Source organism: Neoarius graeffei, chromosome 1 (assembly GCF_027579695.1).
Source record: "Neoarius graeffei isolate fNeoGra1 chromosome 1, fNeoGra1.pri, whole genome shotgun sequence".
Classification (NCBI taxonomy): Eukaryota; Metazoa; Chordata; class Actinopteri; order Siluriformes; family Ariidae; genus Neoarius; species Neoarius graeffei.
This window is the reverse complement of record NC_083569.1, coordinates 52,023,614-52,046,335: the sequence shown is the minus strand read 5'-3', so window position 1 is coordinate 52,046,335 and position 22,722 is coordinate 52,023,614. Positions and strand designations below refer to the sequence as shown.

The 22,722-nt window shown below is 43.0% G+C and overlaps 1 protein-coding gene across 1 annotated transcript in view; it reads left to right on the top strand.

Moving 5' to 3' along the window:
* nectin4a (nectin cell adhesion molecule 4a) overlaps positions 1 to 22,722 on the top strand; it is a 37,949-nt gene that overhangs the window by 10,992 nt on the left and 4,235 nt on the right. The window contains exons 4-10 of the mRNA XM_060934087.1: positions 1,095 to 1,373; positions 3,206 to 3,323; positions 5,116 to 5,267; positions 7,153 to 7,312; positions 7,501 to 7,576; positions 8,434 to 8,493; positions 8,625 to 8,816. Of these exons, the coding sequence (XP_060790070.1) occupies positions 1,095 to 1,373; positions 3,206 to 3,323; positions 5,116 to 5,267; positions 7,153 to 7,312; positions 7,501 to 7,576; positions 8,434 to 8,493; positions 8,625 to 8,816 (1,037 nt within the window). The remainder of the gene's footprint in view (positions 1 to 1,094; positions 1,374 to 3,205; positions 3,324 to 5,115; positions 5,268 to 7,152; positions 7,313 to 7,500; positions 7,577 to 8,433; positions 8,494 to 8,624; positions 8,817 to 22,722) is intronic.

Below are 22,722 nucleotides of genomic sequence, written 5' to 3'. Positions count from 1 at the left end.
GGACACACCTTCTAATTCAATGGCTTTTTTTCATTTTTATTAATTAAAAGTCACTTCATGTCTTAAAGTAATGATGGATGTCGTTTCTCTTTACTTAGTTGAGCGGTTCTTGACATAATATGGATTACTACAGTTGTGGAATAGAGCTATTTACTGTATTTTTATATTTATTATTTACTATTTTAATGTTTGACGCATTAAGAAGGCAAGAAACTCGTCCACTAATTAACTTTTGATGAGGCACAACTGTTAATTGAAAAGCATTCCAGATGACTACCTCATGAAGCTGGTTAAGATAACGCCAATAGTGTACAAAGCGTCATCAAGGTAAATGCTGGCAACTTTGAAGAATCTAAAATATGAAACAGGCAGCAAGGTGGTGTAGTGGTTAGCACTGTTGCCTCACAGCAAGAAGGTTCTGGGTTTGAGCCCAGCAGTCAACGGGGGCCTTTCTGTGCGGAGTTTGCATGTTCTCCCCGTGTCTGTGTGGGTTTCCTCTGGGTGCTCCGGTTTCCCTCACAGTCCAAAGGCGTGCAGGTTAGGTTAATTGGTGGCTCTAAATTGACCGTAGGTGTGAACGTGAGTGTGAATAGTTGTTTGTCTCTATCAGCCCTGTGATAACCTGTTGACTTGTCCAGGGTGCACCCCGCCTCTCACCCATAGTCAGCTGGGATAGGCTCCAGCTTGCCTGCGATCCTGCATAAGATAAGTGGTTACAGATAATGGACGGATGGAAAATATGAAACATGTTTTGTTTTTTGAAAAAAAACTTTTTTATTTACCACATAATTCCATATGTTATTTCATAGTTTTGATGTCTTCAGTATTGTTCTACAATGTAGAAAATAGTCCAAATACAGAAAAACCTATGAATGAGTACAGGTGTACAAACTTTTGATTGATAATATACAATGTATCCTCTACAAATAAAGATGCATTGAATTAGCTTTTTTCACTAACATGACTTAAATCGTTTGAGGAATACCAAATTGTTTCTGTTGGTATATCCATCATGTAGCTAAGTTTAATTAAAAATAACAGATGTTATTTTAGTACTAATTCTTAAACCTTCTACGTCTTGTGTTTTCCCTCAGCGAAACCCATCTCCACATTGGACCCTATTATTCTAGTGGAGGGACAGTCGTTTCGGCTGGCTGCCACATGCCGTGCAATGGCTAAACCTCAACCGGGTCTCTCATGGGACACAGAGCTACCAGGCCAGAGCCAGAATCGCAGTCTGGACAACAGTGTCACCTCCATCCAGTACTCCCTTCACCCTCTGAGGAGTATGAATGGGCGCAAGCTGGACTGTCTGGTCTGGCACCCGTCTCTAAACAGTCCACGAAGACTCACCAATCACCTTGTAGTGCACTGTGAGTTTAATAATGTCATGTTTTGTAGAGGTTGTCATTGTACATGTTACATACAGATGTAAACATCCTTGTCTGTTTCATTTAGAATGTTGCCTGTGTTTATGCAGGCTGATTATGTGTCTGTCTAGTGTAGTCAAGTCTTTGTTAGATGTAACATACACTACCGTTCAAAAGTTTGGGGTCACCCAGACAATTTTGTGTTTTCCATGAAAAGTCACACTTTTATTTACCACCATAAGTTGTAAAATGAATAGAAAATATAGTCAAGACATTTTTCTGGCCATTTTGAGCATTTAATCGACCCCACAAATGTGATGCTCCAGAAACTCAATCTGCTCAAAGGAAGGTCAGTTTTATAGCTTCTCTAAAGAGCTCAACTGTTTTCAGCTGTGCTAACATGATTGTACAAGGGTTTTCTAATCATCCATTAGCCTTCTGAGGCAATGAGCAAACACATTGTACCATTAGAACACTGGAGTGAGAGTTGCTGGAAATGGGCCTCTATACACCTATGGAGATATTGCACCAAAAACCACACATTTGCAGCTAGAATAGTCATTTACCACATTAGCAATGTATAGAGTGGATTTCTGATTAGTTTAAAGTGATCTTCATTGAAAAGAACAGTGCTTTTCTTTCAAAAATAAGGACATTTCAAAGTGACCCCAAACTTTTGAACGGTTACATGTTGATCCTGGGATTGAGATGCTGGCCTCTTCTGCCCCTCGGACCTGCTTGATCCATCCTGGTGCCCTGTGTCTGGTCGGAGTTTTATCGTCCCACTCCTGTGAAGGACGGCCCCATGAGGACAGTTGAGGGTTATACCTGTTAAAACTGTTAATATTATAGTCAGGCTGTCTGTTGTTGCCCAAATGAGGATGGGTTCCCTTTTGAGTCTGGTTCCTCTCGAGGTTTCTTCCTCATGTCGTCTGGGGGAGTTTTTCCTTGCCACCGTCGCCACAGGCTTGCTCATTGGGGATAGATTAGGGATAAAATTAGCTCATGTTTTAAGTCGTTCAAATTCTGTAAAGCTGCTTTGCGACAATGTTTATTGTTAAAAGCGCTGTACAAATAAACTTGATTTGATTTAGCAGATGCTCTTATCCAGAGCAACATACAACATATCCACAGCAGCCCAGGGTTAGGTGCCTTGCTCAAGGGCACATCAGCCATTCCTGCTGGTCCAGGGCCTCAAACCAGCAAGCTTTTGGTCCCAAAGCTGCTTCTCTAACCATTAGGCCATGACTTCATACATGATGACATTGCCAATGAATTGGTCATAAGTCACTTAAGCTTCACATTTTAGACAGGACCTACAGACTGTATCTGTTGCTCTAAATTAGAAAATAAATTACCTACATTAAGAGATTAGATTTCTACCATCCCTACACTTAACCTGCTATTTTGCACTTAAATTACCAAATGGAAAATACTATCTCAATTTAGTTAGCTGTTCTGAGCCTGTGTTTTAACATGTAGAGGCTGGCTCCTCGCACCTGTTTTGTGTCTGTCTCAGAACTGTGACTACCCAGTTTCTGTCTGATTCATTGTCTTAACATCTTAAGTTACAAGAAATTATCTAAACACCGTTTGGGTGTGGCCATGTAGAATGTTTTGCATTAGTTTTAAGCAGTGTGGTTCCTAGGAGCAGTGTTAATATTATGAAATTATTTTTGATATTATTATTATTATTATTATTATTAGCACATTTGCTCTAATGTCAGTTAAATTTATGTCAAGCAACTGCAAAGCAAGTTGAAATTAGGATAGTGCATACTTACTATTTATGGGTGTTGTTGTTGTTGTTTTGTTTGTGTGTGTGGGTGTGTTAGACCCTCCGGATGCAACAATCTTGGGTTATGATGAGAACTGGTATGTGGGTCTGGAGGGTGCGCAACTCCAGTGTGACGCTGGAGGAAACCCCAAACCACACAATTTCACCTGGACCAGGTAAATGACCACAGCTGTCTACGTCTCTGTCTGTATTTGTATTATTCTTTTTTTTTTTTTTTTTTTTTTTTTTTTTAAGGGTGGCATGGTGGTGTAGTGGTTAGCATGGTCGCCTCACAGCAAGAAGGTTTTGGGTTCAAACCCAGTGGCTGGCAAGGGCCTTTCTGTGTGGAGTTTGCATGCTCTCCCCATGTCTGCATGAGTTTCCTCCGGGTGCTCCGGTTTCCCCAACAATCCGAAGACATGTGGTTAGGTTAATATGGGACGGCCTTGGGCTGAGGTGCCCTTGAGCGAGGCACCTAACTCCCAACTGCTCCCTGGGCGCTGTTAGCATGGCTGCCCACTGCTCTGGGTATGTGTGTGTGCTCATTGCTCACACGTATGTTCACTGCTTCAGATGGGTTAAATGCAGAGAGGAACTTTCACAAGTGTGTGATGAATAAAGTTGTGCTTTCTTTCTAATGACACCCCCCCATGTTGTTTTGAAAGGCAAATAAAGTAAATTGGCACGTGTAACTCACAAAGGTAAAATCTTTAGACAATCACTCTAAAAAACAACCTTTATTGCACTCTTGATGGCAGGTTTCAGAAATTTGTCCTAATAAGGCGTTCTGAAAAACCTAGCTAATATTACAAATAATATGGAAAAGCAAATGAGTAAGAAGCAATTGTTATAGTATAAATTCAAGCCAGAAGAATTGCATTACTCTCGCCTTTGATTCATGAAATGAAAAATCTCTATTGAACTTTCATTTTAGTCATACACTGAGTTTGGATAAGTAACTAGTAAATGTTCGATAAGTAATACTTCTTTCCCCCCACTTGTTTTTCCGAAGAAGGCTGCTCTGTTTGTTGTTTCGTGTGTGTGTGTGTGTGTGTGTGTTTTCTCCCTGCCAACATGCCACAATAATCCTGGCCCAAGGTGTGGTGTGTCAGTGATTCAATCTAAATTCATAAACACACCCTGATTGATTCATGTTTTTCGCCAGATTGAACTCTCCTATTAGCAGTCGATTGACCTTTATGACCTCAATGATGTGAATTTTCATTAGACCTCATTTATATGATCCCCCCGCCCCCTTTTTCCCATTCGTTTTGTAATTATGTCATAAAAAAGATTCCTAATTTTGCAATTGCTCATAACAACCTTCAAGCACATTCACTCAGTTAGATATTGAACTTTGTCTTAGAACACACAAACACACTCACATACGCTTATTAAACATTTCAGCAGGTACCCTAAGTGGGAGAACCTGTTCTGTGTCTGCTCGCTGCAAATGCAAAGCAAGTGCGTCTTCGTGTCGTGTTCCAGCTTGCGCGAAACCGTCAGGAGCAAACACCAGCACACACATTTTCACACGAAGGAGGGAGAGATGAAGGAGAAAGTTGGAAAAACACTAGATGACTAGTGAATGAGTGGACATGGGTTTGGAAAGGATGGAAGTTTGAGAAGATACTACTGTAAGGCACACTGCGCTTAAACTGTTTAACAGTAAGGCAGCAGTATTTCTGGGGGTGAATGGGTTAATGTCACAACAAAGAACAGTTCTCTGGCTGTCTCTATGCAAACGTATCTGCATATCGTGTAAAACATCATGCCATGCATTTACCACACACTTCCTTACATTTTCAGAGACTGTACAAATAAAGCATAGTTCATGATTGGTGTGAACTGAAAATAATGAATGGCTTGCTGAATCCTGAATGGTGTGTTCCACCTCTCTCTGTACAACTTCTGCTGTTCAGGTTAAGGAGAAATATGTGTACAATAATATATTTGTCCATTACACAGGAAAGATGGCGATTTACCAGACGGCGTCACCGTGGAGAAGGAAATACTGCGATTTGACAGGCCTCTTAGATTAACAGACAAGGGAGTGTACGAATGTGTAGCCACCAATATTGTGGGGTCTGGGAAAATGGACATGGGAATAGAAATAACAGGTATGCATGTCTGCACTGTTGTTTTTTTTTCTTTTTTAACTACTGTTTATCCTATAGCTGTGACAAGTATGGACTGGTCTGCCTATTCCAGTTGTTAATACAAAGCACATAAGCAAAAGTGCTGTTTACACCATACAGTAGTGAGGCTTTTCATTTATCCACAGTGAAGTATTATATATTTCATCAGGAAAAATATATACTTCATTGGTACTACAGCACTGTGACCTAACATTTCAAGAACTTCATCCAAGTTTCATTTCCTGTTTTCTGATTTTGGTTGTACATCTTTTCAGGTGCTTATCTTTACTGACCCCTAGTGCTTGTACAATCACATGCACAGGACATTACAATTTTACGAGACATTTAGAAGGTTAGGCGAGATGGAGCATAGACATATAAACATAGACGCCGCATTGAGCTGGTGGCCCGTTGCTGGGATACGTCAGAGTGTCCGCCATATTTGATGTGGCAAATCTTCCCCGTAAACCAATGCAAGTAAATGGACTGAACTTCATAAAGCCCCTTTCTACAATAATATTTAACTCGATGCCTTTTATTCACCCATTAAGACACACACGTATATATTTGGGAAACAAACAGGCATCAAAACAACATATATAACTTTTAATGTGATGGTTATAAATAGTGTGCGAAATACCCTGTACACTGCAAACTAGCGACAGATACGCGATAGATAGCTCAGGTAAGCTAATCAGTCAGCATACCGTAGCAAGCTACCAAAACCTGAGGCCACAATAACCAACCTCATCTCATTATCTCTAGCCACTTTATCCTTCTACAGGGTCGCAGGCAAGCTGGAGCCTATCCCAGCTGACTACGGGTAAAAGGCAGGGTACACCCTGGACAAGTCGCCAGGTCATCACAGGGCTGACACATAGACACAGACAACCATTCACACTCACATTCACACCTACGCTCAATTTAGAGTCACCAGTTAACCTAACCTGCATGTCTTTGGACTGTGGGGGAAACCGGAGCACCCGGAGGAAACCCACGCGGACACGGGGAGAACATGCAAACTCCACACAGAAAGGCCCTCGCCAGCCACAGGGCTCGAACCCAGAACCTTCTTATTGTGAGGCAACAGCACTAACCACTACACCACCGTGCCGCCCACCAATAACCAACCTACAAGGCTGAATATGATAAATGATGGAAATAGTGAATGAAAATAAAAATGTACTGTTTTATTTATTGAGTCACCACACAGACCTACTCTCGTTGAATAAAGTGAGCTGAATGACCGCCAAACTGAGTTCGGCCAGGTTCTAACGTCATACCAAAACAAAATACATCACCAATTCCTTCACATTCAGAAAGGTTAAAAACATTCATCATATGTTCAAAAACGTTCATCATAGTGTGGCACTGTATTATTTAATTCTCACTGCTTATAACTATACACCTACCCGGTGGAGATGAGCTGGGAAACTGAAGACTGAAGGAACAGCTCCCTCTCTGATCCTGACTGTCTGACCTGTTCTGTCAAAATCCTTCATATTAGCCACAAAGTCAGAAAAATCTGTTCGTAAAATTATGTTATAATGACCAAATACAATGAAAAGTATTTTTCCAGTCTCACCTGTGAAAGGTAATGCCATGTGATCTCGTTTGGACAGTAAACCTGTTGGTACAGTTAAACGCAGCACATAAATGAGGCATCTTTATTCTCGGCTACTGTCTAGACGCTATACCAGAGACGGTTGAAGAATCTCCACTTTGCCACATCCAATATGGCGGCGAGGATGCCGTATGATTCTACTCAGAATGCGGCGTCTATGTTTATATGTCTATGAGATGGAGTGGGTGTATACACTAACAGGTGTGTGTTTGTTGTGTCTCTGTGTGTCCACATATACAACAGAGGAACCAACAAATCAGACATCTTTCAACAGCCTCCTGCTGATCATCATCGGAGGAGTTTCGGTGGTGTTGGTGCTTATTTTAGTGATTGTCGTAATAACAATAAACCGACATCACAAACGAAAAACCAGAAAACTGACAAGGGAGCTGGATGAGAAAAAGTAAGAAGAAATATTTTTCAGTCATTTATCCACAGTTTATTACACTGGACTAGTCAGCACATCATGTCCAGTATAAACGCATCATTTAATCCGTATTCAAAATCTTTCATTCATTATAGATCAAAGTTCTGGTATAGCCTCTACTAAAGAGTCTTCTAAAAAAATCACTATCTCTCTCTCTCTCTCAGGGAAGAAATTTCCACTCTATCCAGACAGGCCTCAATCAGAAGAGTTGCCTCAAACAGCATAGATACTAAATACCAGGTATGAGTTTACACGCCCACTATAACAATTATAACAACCCTCCAGCAATGGAGCCTCATGTTTTAATTGATTGCATATTATGCTACATTTAACAATTTTCCACAAAATCGAGTCGTACCGTACATGAGCTGATAGCCGACGAGGCGCGTAGCACCAAGTTGGCTATAAGCCTTGTAAGACGAGATTGAGTGGAATAACTGTTTTATTCTATCCACATTCACTGGATTTTGAGAAACAGAGCATTTTTATTTTTATTTTTTGCAAATTCAATAAATAAAAAGCTTTGCACAAAACGTCCGACAAAATCATTTCAGCTTAGAATGTAAACAAACGGGCGAAATGACAGTAGCAATTTGTGAAAAATGCTATAATAATAATTCTTGAAAAATAAAAAGATACGTTCTTACCATCAAATACTTTAATTCCATATTTTTCCCCTTTTTTTTGTATTTTTGGGGTTTTGTTTTCGAGTAGAGTTTTTATTTCGTCCTTGGCTGGTTCAGCAACACGTTCCGCCATTTGCCTCTTCTTCTTCTTTTGGGTTTTTTTTGGCAGTTGACAAACCAACATAAAGGTGCATTACTGCCACTGACTGGGCTGGAGTGTAGAACAGGAGATAGTGGTGGGGGGGAGGGTGTTACTATATTCTTTTAGCTATTTCTGTTTCTTTTAAATACTTGATAAAGTGATATATCTGACTTGATGCGGTCTGCCATTTTGTTTTTCTCTACTCATGATATATAAGCTAATAGCCTAGTAGTAGAGTAGCCAATCAGAGCGTGTGATTGCTCATATCCAGTGAATGTGGATAGAATAATTTTTATTTCCCTTTACCGTTCCCTCTCTTCTCTTTTCAGTTGGAAGAAAACATACCATTAAGAGTCGAAGGAACAATACGGACCAGTCTCAGTTCATTGGTTGGTTTCTGTCTTGTCATGCTTTGTTTTCATTTCCATGCAAACCATGTTTCAGCTAAGAATTGAATTTAGTTCTCATTACCTTTCATTTTTTGTATTTCACATGCACTACAATATCACTGCAAAAACAGGAGCATCCCTGCTCTCGAGACAGTCATTCCACTTTAGGAGGATTAGACTTTATGGGTCGACCTGTCATTCTTAACACATCCAGACGAAGCAGGGAGCGAATGATCGACAGAGAGAAAGATGGAGAGAGAGTTTCTAGTCGACTGAAAATGGATCCGTATGCCATAAACAGCGATGCGTCACTGGTGTATTCGGTACGTACACTCTTATACCGTTCATCTGTGTGTTTCAAGTATATTCAAAAGCATTTATGACTGAGGTAGGACACAATCCAGGCATGTTGCTATCCAGTCCGTAAATTTTACTCTTGACCTGTTAATTACAGTGGTGCTTGAAAGTTTGTGAACCTTTAGAATTTTCTATATTTCTGCATAAATACTGTATGACCTAAAACATCATCAGATTTTCACACAAGTCCTAAAGTACAGTAGATAAAGAGAACCCAGTTAAACAAATGAGACAAAAATATTATACTTGGTCATTTATTTATTGAGGAAAACGATCCAATATTACATATCTGTGAGTGGCAAAAGTATGTGAACCTTTGCTTTCAGTATCTGGTGTGACCCCCTTGTGCAGCAATAACTGCAACTAAACGTTTCCGGTAACTGTTGATCAGTCCTGCACACCGGCTTGGAGGAATTTTAGCCCATTCCTCCGTACAGAACAGCTTCAACTCTGGGATGTTGGTGGGTTTCCTTACATGAACTGCTTGCTTCAGGTCCTTCCACAACATTTCGATTGGATTAAGGTCAGGACTTTGACTTGGCCATTCCAAAACATTAACTTTATTCTTCTTTAACCATTCTTTGGTAGAACGACTTGTATGCTTAGGGTCGTCGTCTTGGTGCATGACCCACCTTCTCTTGAGATTCATTTCATGGACAGATGTCCTGACATTTTCCTTTAGAATTCGCTAGTATAATTCAGAATTCATTGTTCCATCAGTGATTGCAAGCCGTCCTGACCCAGATGCAGCAAAACAGGCCCAAACCATGATACTACCACCACCATGTTTTACAGATGGGATAAGGTTCTTATGCTGGAATGCAGTGTTTTCCTTTCTCCAAACATAACACTTCTCATTTAAACCAAAAAGTTCTATTTTGGTCTCATCTGTCCACAAAACATTTTTCCAATAGCCTTCTGGCTTGTCCATGTGATCTTTAGCAAACTGCAGACGAGCAGCAATGTTCTTTTTGGAGAGCAATGGCTTTCTCCTTGCAACCCTGCCATGCACACCATTGTTGTTCAGTGTTCTCCTGATGGTTGACTCATGAACATTAACATTAGCCAATGTGAGAGAGGCCTTCAGTTGCTTAGAAGTTACCCTGGGGTCCTTTGTGACCTCGCCGACTATTACACGCCTTGCTCTTGGAGTGATCTTTGTTGGTCCACCACTCCTGGGGAGGGTAACAATGGTCTTGAATTTCCTCCATTTGTACACAATCAGTCTGACTGTGGATTGGTGGAGTCCAAACTCTTTAGAGATGGTTTTATAACCTTTTCCAGCCTGATGAGCATCAACAACGCTTTTTCTGAGGTCCTCAGAAATCTCCTTTGTTCGTGCCATGATACACTTCCACAAACATGTGTTGTGAAGATCAGACTTTGATAGATCCCTGAGAGTTTATAACATCAACGAAACTGTCTTCATGTTAAAACTGTTAATGTTATAGTCATTCTGTCTGTTGTTGCCCAAATGAGGATGGGTTCCCTTTTGAGTCTGGTTCCTCTCAAGGTTTCTTCCTCATATTGTCTGAGGGAGTTTTTCCTTGCCACCATCGCCAGAGGCTTGCTCATTGGGGATAGATTAGGGACAAAATTAGCTCATGTTTTAAGTCATTCAAATTCTGTAAAGCTGCTTTGCGACAATGTTTATTGTTAAAAGCGCTATACAAATAAACTTGACTTGACTGTTCTTTAAATAAAACAGGGTGCCCACTCACACCTGATTGTCATCCCATTGATTGAAAACACCTGACTCTAATTTCACCTTCAAATGAACTGCTAATCCTAGAGGTTCACATACTTTTGCCACTCACGGATATGTAATATTGGATCATTTTCCTCAATAAATAAATGACCAAGTATAATATTTTTTGTTTCATTTGTTTAACTGGGTTCTCTTTATCTACTTTTAGGACTTGTGTGAAAATCTGATGACGTTTTAGGTCATATTTATGCAGAAATATAGAAAATTCTAAAGGGTTCACAAACTTTCAAGCACCACTGTATATCTGCTAAAGGTTAAGGATTGCTCAAGGGCCCAGCAGTGGCTTTAAAAGACTAATTAACATGTGATCTTCAGTAATGTAATGAAGTTACAGTAGGTTGAATCATTTAGTTTCACTTTGGCTAACAGTTTTCTACATTACCCACAATGCCATCTGACGGCCTGCTGATAGTGACACTCGTGGGAATGAGCCCTTGCTTCATTTCTACCTACAGATGCAGCAGCACTTTATTCCTTTAGTCTGTGCTTTAGTTCTCTGACCTGCTCATTAGCATACTCTGCTCAAACACAAAGGGTATCAACACCATTTATATTTGTCAGCTCATAGATCATTAACTAGTTGAGCTGGCTATAACTTTCTGCAAATGTGTCGTATAGACCCTTTTCAGTCACGTGACCTTCGTAAACGCGACCACCATTTTGGACATGTAGCGGACTTCGGCTTGAATTGGTTTGAATGCGAGGAAGGCGACAAACGGAGAATATACAAGAAAAAGGAGCGAGATGCAGAAAACACCTTCACTATCCAGCGACGTAGGGCATTTACAGGGCGAGCAGAGGGAGAAATAAAAACAGTAACGACACATTAGCAACGCCGTACAGAAATAACGGTTTATGGCACAGACCCTTTCGGTTCTTGCTCATCTAGCTGCTACAATGACTGCTTAGACTGCAACAATAATACCTGACACACATTTAAGTATCCGTCGTAAAGACGTGAAACTCATCGAGTGACGAGTGTGTTCATTGATAAGCTAACACAATCTAAAAGTAGACATACCATCACACTGCCCTGGCGCTGTGTACAGTTTCCCTTCTATGGTTTGTGCACTCACTATTTGCCATTAAACGGCCTGGATTTAAGAGACAAATACATGTTCCTCTTATTTTGAACACTTATTTGTAGGCAGTGCTTAATTTGTAAAGTGGGAGGTCCTGGAGCGCAGAGGATGAGCGGCTCCGGAGCGGAAAAACGAGGGGGGGAGGGGGGCGCTGCGCTTCTGGGCATGTTTTGTAATAACACTGCAATTAAGTTCATCTGCAGATATTTTGTGGATGTCGTTTCATGAGAGAAATCACCAACAAGACAGATATCAAAATCAGACATTAACACTAAATAAACTTGCATTTTTTAATTTAGTTATTTGTTTTTTTTTGTTACATAGTCAAAAGAGGTGTCGGATCACTGGATCCAGTGTAAATAGCTGCCGGAGCCAACGCCCGAGGTTCCGGAGCGCGCTCCGGCTTGCTCCCCCTCAAATTAAGCGCTGTTTGTAGGACACTGCCTCTGATCTGTCCTACAGTCTACCAACAGCAAAGGAACACAACGCTAGCTAATGTCGTTAGCTAATAGCTACTACAGAAGAACAAAGAGGTTACAATGGGTTATTTTAGCCTATTTGGTTACACACTCGCCACCACAGAATGTTAACAGCAATGTAATGCCTTTTCTGGCTAATTTTATTCGTCTTACCTCCAACAAAGTGGTCACTACACAAGCGCTGGTATGCCGAGGGCTGCCAATCTTTCCTGTTTATGGCCGCTATCCATCTTCTCCGTCGGGATCCGATAAAATGATAACCCTTGCCTTGTTTGTTGATGGTTACTACATCCAGGTGCCCAACAATATAGTGGCATGATGGAAGTCTTGCTGAAAATAAACACTTTCTTTGCTGCCGTTCCTCAATGCTGGCTGTGGTAAACTACTGGTAGTACACGTCCAAAATGGCGGCCGCGTTTGTCGTGACGTCACATGAAAAGGGTCCATACCTGCATTGCATTTTGGCTCTTTAAAGTGTATGTAATGCCTTACTGTAATGCTTTAAAATATATATCATTAGCAACGACCAAAATTAATTAATAAAGCAGGGGGAAAAACAATATTAATTATTTCTCGTCTCGTCTCGTCTCGTCTTCTTCCGCTTATCCAGGACCGGGTCGCGGAGGCAGCAGTCTAAGCATGGAAGCCCAAACTTCCCTTTCCCCAGACACCTTGGCCAGCTCCTCGGGAAGAACACCGAGGCGTTCCCAGGCCAGCCGAGAGACATAGTCCCTCCAGCGTGTCCTGGGTCTTCCCCGGGGCCTCCTCCCGGGGGGACATGCCTGGAACACCTCCCCAGGGAGGCGTCCAGGAGGCATCCGAAAAAGATGCCCGAGCCACCTCAGCTGGTTCCTCTCGATGTGGAGGAGCAGCGGCTCTACTCCGAGCTCCTCCCGAGTGACTGTGCTTCTCACCCTATCTCTAAGGGAGCGCCCAGCCACCCTGCGAAGGAAACTCATTTCAGCCGCTTGTATCCGCGATCTTGTTCTTTCTGTCATTACCCAAAGCTCATGACCATAGGTGAGAGTCGGAACGTAGATCGACCGGTAAATTGAGAGCTTCGCCTTTTGGCTCAGCTCCTTCTTCACCACGACGGACCGGTAAAGCGACCGCATCACTGCGGAGGCTGCACCAATCCGCCTGTCGATCTCACGCTCCATCCTTCCCTCACTCGTGAACAAGATCCCGAGATACTTAAACTCCTCCACTTGAGGCAGGACTTCTCCACCAACCTGGAGAGGGCAAGCCACCCTTTTCCGGTCGAGAACCATGGCCTCGGACTTGGAGGTGCTGATTCTCATCCCAGCCGCTTCACACTCGACTGCAAACCGCCCCAGTGCATGCTGAAGGTCCTGGTTTGAAGAAGCCAACAGGACAACATCATCCGCAAAAAGCAGAGATGAAATCCTGTGGTTCCCAAACAGGATTCCTTCCGGCCCCTGGCTGCGCCTAGAAATTCTGTCCATAAAAATTATGAACAGAACCGGTGACAAAGGGCAGCCCTGCCGGAGTCCAACATGCACTGGGAACAGGTCTGACTTACTGCCGGCAATGCGAACCAGACTCCTGCTCCGTTCGTACAGGGACCGGACAGCCCTTAGCAAAGAGCCCCGAACCCCATACTCTCGAAGCACCCCCCACAGAATACCACGGGGGACACGGTCGAATGCCTTCTCCAGATCCACAAAGCACATGTGGACTGGTTGGGCAAACTCCCATGAACCCTCGAGCACCCTATGAAGGGTATAGAGCTGGTCCAGTGTTCCGCGACCAGGACGAAAACCGCATTGTTCCTCCTGGATCCGAGGTTCGACTATTGGTCGAATTCTCCTCTCCAGTACCCTGGAGTAAACTTTCCCTGGGAGGCTGAGAAGTGTGATTCCCCTATAATTGGAGCACACTCTCCGGTCCCCTTTCTTAAAAAGAGGGACCACCACCCCAGTCTGCCACTCCAGAGGCACTGTCCCCGACCGCCACGCGATGTTGCAGAGGCGTGTCAACCAAGACAGCCCCACAACATCCAGAGACTTGAGATACTCAGGGCGGATCTCATCCACCCCCGGTGCCTTGCCACCGAGGAGCTTGCAAACCACCTCAGTGACTTCGGCTTGGGTAATGGATGAGTCCACCTCTGAGTCATCAGCCTCAGTCTCCTCAGTGGAAGACATGACGGTGGGATTGAGGAGATTCTCAAAGTATTCCTTCCACCGCCCGACAATGTCCCCAGTCGAGGTCAACAGCTCCCCACCCGCACTGTAAACAGTGTTGGCAGAGTACTGCTTCCCCCTCCTGAGGCGCCGGACGGTTTGCCAGAATTTCTTCGAGGCCAACCGATAGTCCTTCTCCATGGCCTCCCCGAACTCCTCCCAGTTCCGAGTTTTTGCCTCCGCAACTGCCCGAGCTGCAGCACGCCTGGCCTGCCGATACCCGTCGGCTGCCTCAGGAGTCCCGGAGGTCAACATGGCCCGATAGGACTCCTTCTTCAGCTTGACGGCATCCCTTACTTCCGGTGTCCACCACCGGGTTCGGGGATTGCCGCCACGACAGGCACCGGAGACCTTGCGGCCACAGCTCCGAACAGCTGCATCCACAATGGAGGTAGAGAACATGGTCCACTCAGACTCAATGTCCCCCGCCTCCCTCGGAAGCTGGGAAAAGCTCTCCCGGAGGTGGGAGTTAAAGACCTCCCCAACAGAGTGCTTGGCCAGACGTTCCCAGCAGACTCTCACCATACGTTTGGGCCTGCCAGGTCTGTCCAGCTTCCTCCTCCGCCAGCGGATCCAACTCACCACCAGGTGGTGATCAGTTGACAACTCAGCCCCTCTCTTCACCCGAGTGTCCAAGACATAGGGTCGGAGATCAGATGACACGACTACAAAGTCGATCATCGACCTCCGACCTAAGGTGTCCAGGTGCCACGTGCACTTATGGACACCCCTATGCTCGAACATGGTGTTCGTTATGGACAAACTGTGACTAGCACAGAAGTCCAATAACAAAACACCACTCGGGTTCAGATCGGGGAGGCCGTTCCTCCCAACCACGCCCCTCCAGGTGTCACTGTCATCGCCCACGTGAGCATTGAAGTCCCCCAGTAGCACAGTGGAGTCCCCAGTCTGAGCACCCCTCAGTACCTCTCCCAGGGACTCCAAGAAGGCCGGATACTCTATACTGCTATTTGGCCCGTAGGCACAAACAACAGCAAGAGCCCTCTCCCCAATCCGAAGGCGCAGAGAGGCGACCCTCTCGTTCACTGGGGTAAACTCCAACACATGGCGGCTGAGCTGGGGAGCTATAAGGAAGCCCACACCAGCCTGCCGCCGCTCACCACGGGCGACTCCAGAGAAGTGGAAAGTCCAGCCCCTCTCGAGGAGCTGGGTTCCAGAGCCCAAGCTGTGCGTGGAGGTGAGCCCGACTATCTCTAGCCGGTACCTCTCAACCTCCCGCACAAGCTCAGGCTCCTTCCCCCCCAGCGAAGTGACATTCCATGTCCCAACAGCCAGCCGCTGTGTCCGGGGATCAGGTCGTCGAGGCCCCTGCCTTCGACTGCCACCCAATCCACACTGCACCAAACCCCTACTGCTACCTCTGTGGGTGGTGAACCCATAGGAGGTCGGGCCCACGTCACCTCTTTGGGCTGAGCCTGGCCGGGCCCCATGGGCAAAGGCCCGGCCACCAAGCGCTCGCATACGAGCCCCAACCCCGGGCCTGGCTCCAGGGTGGGGCCCCGGCTGCGTCCTACCGGGCGACGTCACGGTCCTGGATTTTTTCTCCATAGGGGTTATTATTAATTATTTGTTATTTTATTTTCAAGCACAAAACTATTGATAAATCGCAGCTTCCGGATCCCGGAAAAAGGCAGCCTTGCCCCAGGGCTAATCTCACATGACGTCACATGTGAAACCCCGGTTATCTGGGTAATTTCGGTTCATCTGATTCCTTGCTTGTTTACTCACTGAAATTGGATATTGTTGTTGGAATCTTACAAAAATAACAATGGGAAAGTGCTGTGTGATGTTTAGATGTTTAAATTCATATACAACAGGACATTCAGTTCACGAATTTTTGAGAAATTACACTGATCTAAAGTGACAGTGGGTGAGGTTTGTGCAAACGAAGCAGGCAGATTTCATGTCGCTGACTAATAATAAATCTGATTCATCGAGTGTTCGTCACCACCAGAACGACCACATGGGAATTATTAGAGCAAAAAAGAAATTTATTTAATAAATGACATTTGATCTGACATTTGGACATTTCATCGATTCCCGTATTCAGGGGCGTAGCCATCATTTTAGAAGTGAGGGGGACAAATTGTTCAGAGGTCTATTGAGTGATTTATCATCCTCTCGCATTCAATTGCACCTCTCCTTAGCAGCTAAAGAACCACATCACCACAAACAGCACAGCACCAGGGAACCGACTTTAGTTCTTTAAAATGATATACTATCTAAATCTAAAGCTGCCAAACTCTGATTGAGTTGACATAGAATGACCCTGGTGCATCTACAGCCAGATAATTATCCTATGTACATTTATTTAGCCAGTTACAATTTCCATCTCATCTCATTATCTCTAGCCGCTTTATCCTGTTCTACAGGGTCGCAGGCAAGCTGGAGCCTATCCCAGCTGACTACGGGCGAAAGGCGGGGTACACCCTGGACAAGTCACCAGGTCATCACAGGGCTGACACATAGACACAGACAACCATTCATACTCACATTCACGGTCAATTTAGAGTCACCAGTTAACCTAACCTGCATGTCTTTGGACTGTGGGGGAAACCGGAGCACCCGGACAACATGCAAACTCCACACAGAAAGGCCCCCGCCGGCCACAGGGCTCAAACCCGGACCTTCTTGCTGTGAGGCGACAGCACTAACCACTACACCACCATGCCGCCCCCAGTTACAATTTCTCCTACAATAATATAGATAGTAAATGTGCAAAGTAAAATGTATAAATAGAATTAAGAATAGTAGTAGTGACATCTCATCTCATTATCTCTAGCCGCTTTATCCTGTTCTACAGGGTCGCAGGCAAGCTGGAGCCTATCCCAGCTGACTACGGGCGAAAGGCGGGGTACACCCTGGACAAGTCGCCAGGTCATCACAGGGCTGACACATAGACACAGACAACCATTCACACCTACAGTCAATTTAGAGTCACCAGTTAACCTAACCTGCATGTCTTTGGACTGTGGGGGAAACCGGAGCACCCGGAGGAAACCCACGTGGACAACATGCAAACTCCGCACAGAAAGGCCCTCGCCAGCCCCGGGGCTCGAACCCAGGACCTTCTTGCTGTGAGGCGACAGCACTAACCACTACACCACCGTGCCACCCCCAGTTACAATTTCTCCTACAATAATATAGATAGTAAATGTGCAAAGTAAAATGTATAAATAGAATTAAGAATAGTAGTAGTGACATAGCTAGTTATATTCTCTTCTCACCTGTGACCCTGCATAATCATCCCTGTTGGCCTCTGGTCCACTGTCGCCTCTCTCACCCTGCTCTTTCTATTGTGGCAATAAAGATTAAAAAATATGTGGAAAGCAACATTTTGAAATAGAATTAGGAATACTGTACAGTAATAATAATCAGCAAATTCATGGACTTTAAACTTTAACTACCACAAAACTAAATTAAATCTTTACAAAAATAACAGTCAAAGGAACACAGATACATTTATATTCTTATTTTCTACCCAGAAGTGAGTAATCTTAGAGTAGCCAAAATAGTAACGTTACTCAAGTAAGAGTATTGTTACTTTAGAATAATATTACTCTAGTAAAAGTAAAACGTATTTTGCAACAAAACAACTCTTAAGAGTACAATTTATCCAAAAAGTTACTTAAGTAAATGTAACAGAGTAAATGTAACTAGTTACTACCGCCTCTAAGTTAGCTAGCTAGCTTAACTAACTAAATTGACATGTATTTGTCATCTTTTAGCTAAACATTATCTACATTCAACAGCATTACTCAACTTACACGGTTTGTTTGGAAAAAACTGTCTAAAGTCTTTAGCCTCTTGGCTGGTTTGCTGAACATACAGAAGCGCTGCCCAGATCTGAATCACACCAAAGATAATCACACAATACTTTCTAAAGCGTCTCTGATCACACACGACAGCGGTGTTTGTTTGCTGCCTTAGCGCCGCCTGCTCATGATGCGTTTAGAGGCGGCTCAGAAAAACACGTTTCCACGTGTTAAAAATGCATTGAGTGGTTGTAATGGCTGTAAAAAGTGCAGGGGACAGAGGGCACAAATACGCAGGGATGAGAGTGGGTGGTCACCAAAAAAGCAGAAAACAAGATGGCGCCCGAAGCCGGGGGTCTGGGAGGGATACCCCCCCCAGGAAAATTTTGAAAAATAAGGCCTTACAAACCACTTTTCCTGCAATCTGAGCTGTAGTAGATAAAAAATCTGTTGTCTTTTTTATATATTTACATGAAAATATGTTTCAAATCAATAGGAGTATTGTTTGAATTCAAAATAAAATCACATTCTACATTCAAGGGTATGGTTATAATTTATGATCAAGAAAAATGACAAACTAAATTCACATTAAACATAAGTTTTATTAATTATCAAAATGTTCATATATTAAATAAAATTTCTTAGGGAGAAAAGGTCAGTCACCCTATGTCCTCATTAGTTGCATATGATTTCAGTCTTTTGAAATATTTAAGTTTTCAAAACTGTCAGCATTAATTCAGATTTACTGACCATCATATACATGTTCAATGTATTAAATCATACGAATGCTAAGTTTATGGGATAATGTCTATGTACACTTTATACAATTATTTATAGTTCACAGTCACTTCTCATTTTCATTTAATCATTTCGACAACTTCTTCAGCCTTTTGGCCAAAGACAAAAGCTTGTCAGTCCTCTCTCTGTTTTTTATACCAGCATCGATTTCACGTACCTTCGCTTCGTCTCGCTTGTCAATTGTATTCGGCATTTTGAGTAAAAAGCCGATACGAAAGAGAAACGTAATTTTGAAGCGCAGCGACGATGAACATGTGCAAGTTTCGATAAAATAGAACGATGCGGGTACTTTTGTAAGGACTGTTATGATTGGCTTTTGTTCTCTCCCACACTCTTGTAAGAACTGTTATGATTGGCTATCATGCTCTCGCCGGCGATGTTTTGGCCAATTACATTGTAGATAACACGTATTCTACTGCGAGACTTAGCGAGACTAAAGATGGCGAAAATGTAAACATGTAACATCGTTGTACACTTGAGTATCACGAAGGAACATACCCCAATCCCCCTCAATGAAAAAAAAAATCTCAACGGATTTGGCATAATATCGATTTTTGCTCAGAAAAAGCGGAAATCCGCCCAAAAGCGGAAAACTCTCATCCCTGAATACGGGAAGTGCGGGGGACATCCCTGCATACCCCGCGTCCGCTATGCCCATGCCCGTATTATCTCTCTCTCTCTCACACACACACAGTGCACCAGACGCAGGATTATGAGCAACATTTACATGCTCGCGACATCCAATCTTATCATATCTGATGCACTTTAACAGGAAGAAAAATGTGCGCGCGCAATCATCATCATCATCATCATCATTAATTATTAACTGAAACGTGGTAAATGCTCTCAGATTGCAATATTGCAAGACTTGATTTCTTTTTAGTTTTGTTCAGGAAAATATGATGAAAGGTAACCACCGCGTTCTGCACATCTCTCTCTCTATCTATCCATCTCTCCATCTCACGCGCGCTACAGAGGAAGCCTGTCGTGAACTGAGTGAACTGGCATCTGTTTCTCGTCTTGGGGGCTTGAAAAGAGAGCCATTTACTCTGGAATATCCTTGATAATCATCTGCCCCTTCATCCAACATATAAGAATCCCAATCACTATCAGAATTCTCCCCAAAACGTGATTCCATATCAAAACTGGTCTAACCACTGCTGCGCATGGGAACAAAACCGATACCTGGACTGTTACACGTATGACGTCACGCACCCCTTCGGGATCTTCCGGTTCAGTCTCGGCAGATTCCGTGAAAATCAGCTAATCTTACTGATTTTCCATTAATTTATGGCCTTTTGGATCAGCTATGGTTCGAAAACACATGGTCAATCAACATAATGATTGTTGCTTTGTACAAGGAAAAAAGTGTGGGTTAGGGACATTAAATTCACTTTAAGTGGAACTTTCCTGTCTGCATTATTTTTGTGTTAGATTTTTCAATAATATGAGCCTGAACGTCAGAGGAAAATGAGGATTGAGAAAGGAAGCTTGTGTTCGTTTGCTTTTAGGAGCGAACAGTGAAATCTGGCTGTTATCATTCATGTTTGAGATCACTGAAAAGTTCTAAACCATTGTAAGTGTACTAGCAATATCTTCTTGTGACGCACACAACTGTGAAAATACAGCACAGACCAACACACTGGCATCAGAACCACTAAGCACATAGCAAATCTGAAACATTCAGTGTATTTAATGTCTCAGGGTGGAGAATTCCTTTCATGATATCTTGATTTCCTCTCCAGTGAATCGTACTTTATGCATTGCAGTACAGTGTAGTAAAACATATTAAAATATGGCATTAGTTCTCCATCTCACATTAACAAATTCAAGCATCCTGGGCTCCAAAGTAGGATAGCAGAGAAACATTTATCTTATTGTCACGAGCTTGCAAGTTTGAATCCTGACAATGTCACAGCCATCCACAGCAAATTTGGCGATGCTGTCTGGGTTGGAAGGATGATTATATATATCTCTCCCCCCGGTCAATCACAGCATCACTAGCCAATTGTGGGTTTCTGCAAGCTCATGTATGTGGAAGATGGTAGATAGCGCTTTACTCTGAGTGTGCTACACTGCCCTGTGACACAGCATGAGCAGCAGTTTCAAAAGGTGCAGTTGGTTGGCTTGACAATAAAGATGAACAAAAGCCCCAAAATAAACTCTTTTATACTGACAGATAATATCCGTAGAAAACGTGTTTGAGTGTTCACTTGCTCATATTTGTACCTGTATACTGTGTACAGATTTCACTGTAAAAGAAAAACAATGTCTCTGGGTGCTGCCGTCTTACTCTCTCCAAAGTTCAAATATCAAGCTCTGAGTACAAATTACGTGAGAGAATCCAAGATTGTCATGTCACTTACATGCTACATGACTTAGCAAGGCTGAGATCTAGTGGATACATCACTTCTACATTGTTGAAAACAACCCTAAACATGCTCGAGTGTCAAGCGTTTGGGTGTAAAAATAAGCCTGATCATTGAAGCAGTAAACACGCACACAGACGCACACACGTACACACACAAGTAAACAGTGAGCAGACCCAGGCTTTGGGAACATTTTGCTACCTATAAACTCCATCGCCAGCCACCATCAGTGGGGTTTTTTTTTCCTCAAAAAATAAAAATTTTTCCTTGTATTTTTATGTGACATGGTTTTGTTTGTTTTTAATTCACTGAGAAAAGTGATCTTTTTAGATGCCAAGAATTGCATTGCAATGGCAATGGGATTGTTTACTAGTACGAGTATCTGTATCAGTACTGCGTATGCGTTATCTAGCCGTGTGAGATTCAAACTTCATAAAAGTGGTCTACTGATTTGCATATTTTGTTGCCAGTAAAAATCACATGGTTGCAGAAAATTTCTGATTAGATTTTTTGAATTAGAAGCCTTTATTTGTCACATATACATTACAGCACAGTGAAATTCATTCTCTGTATGCAACCCACCTGAAGCAGTGAAAACACAGACACGCACATACAGATACAGAGAGAGAGAGAGAGAGAGAGAGAGAGAGAACAGTGGCGCCTGGTGATTTTTTTTTTTAGAATTAGAAGCCTTTATTTGATGGTTCTGTGTAACCAAGGTAAACAGTGTTTTAGTGTGCCAGTCACGTCACAGACAGATATCTGGTTTCAGTGCAAATGGTTGTGTCCAGGTAAGCCTATTTAGCAATACAGTGGCGCGCTGTTATAATACGAATTGCTAGTACAGGAAACCTGTTGTAACACAGTCAGCTCATGGCTCCCAAAATTTTAGTTTAACTTTATGCAGGTGCATTCGAGAACTCAACAGTCTCGGACTTGGAAGAAAAGTCAATTGAAAATGTGTTAAGATGGTTTGAATGCAATGATAGTTCTGCGGCAAACGTCACGCACCTACAAAAATCGCTTCATTTTGTCTGACTACAGGTCCGTATGAGACTTCAACAAATGAAAGTTACAGACTTTTTCGGTAAAACCAAGGACTAAAATGTGCTGTTATGCGCTATGCCTGAACTGTGCTTGTGGCATGATAATCATTGTTCTATTCTTTGCACATTTATTATAAAGTTAGCTATTTCTCTTTCTTTTAAATACTTGATAACAATTTTTGGGTTTTGTTTTCAAGTAGAGTTTTTATTTCGTCCTCGGTTGGTTCAGCAACATGCTCTGCCATTTTGTTTTTCTGTACTCATGGTATATGAACTGATATCCTAGTAGTAGAGTAGCCAATCAGAGTGCGCGATTGCTCATATCCAGTGAATGTGGATAGAATAAT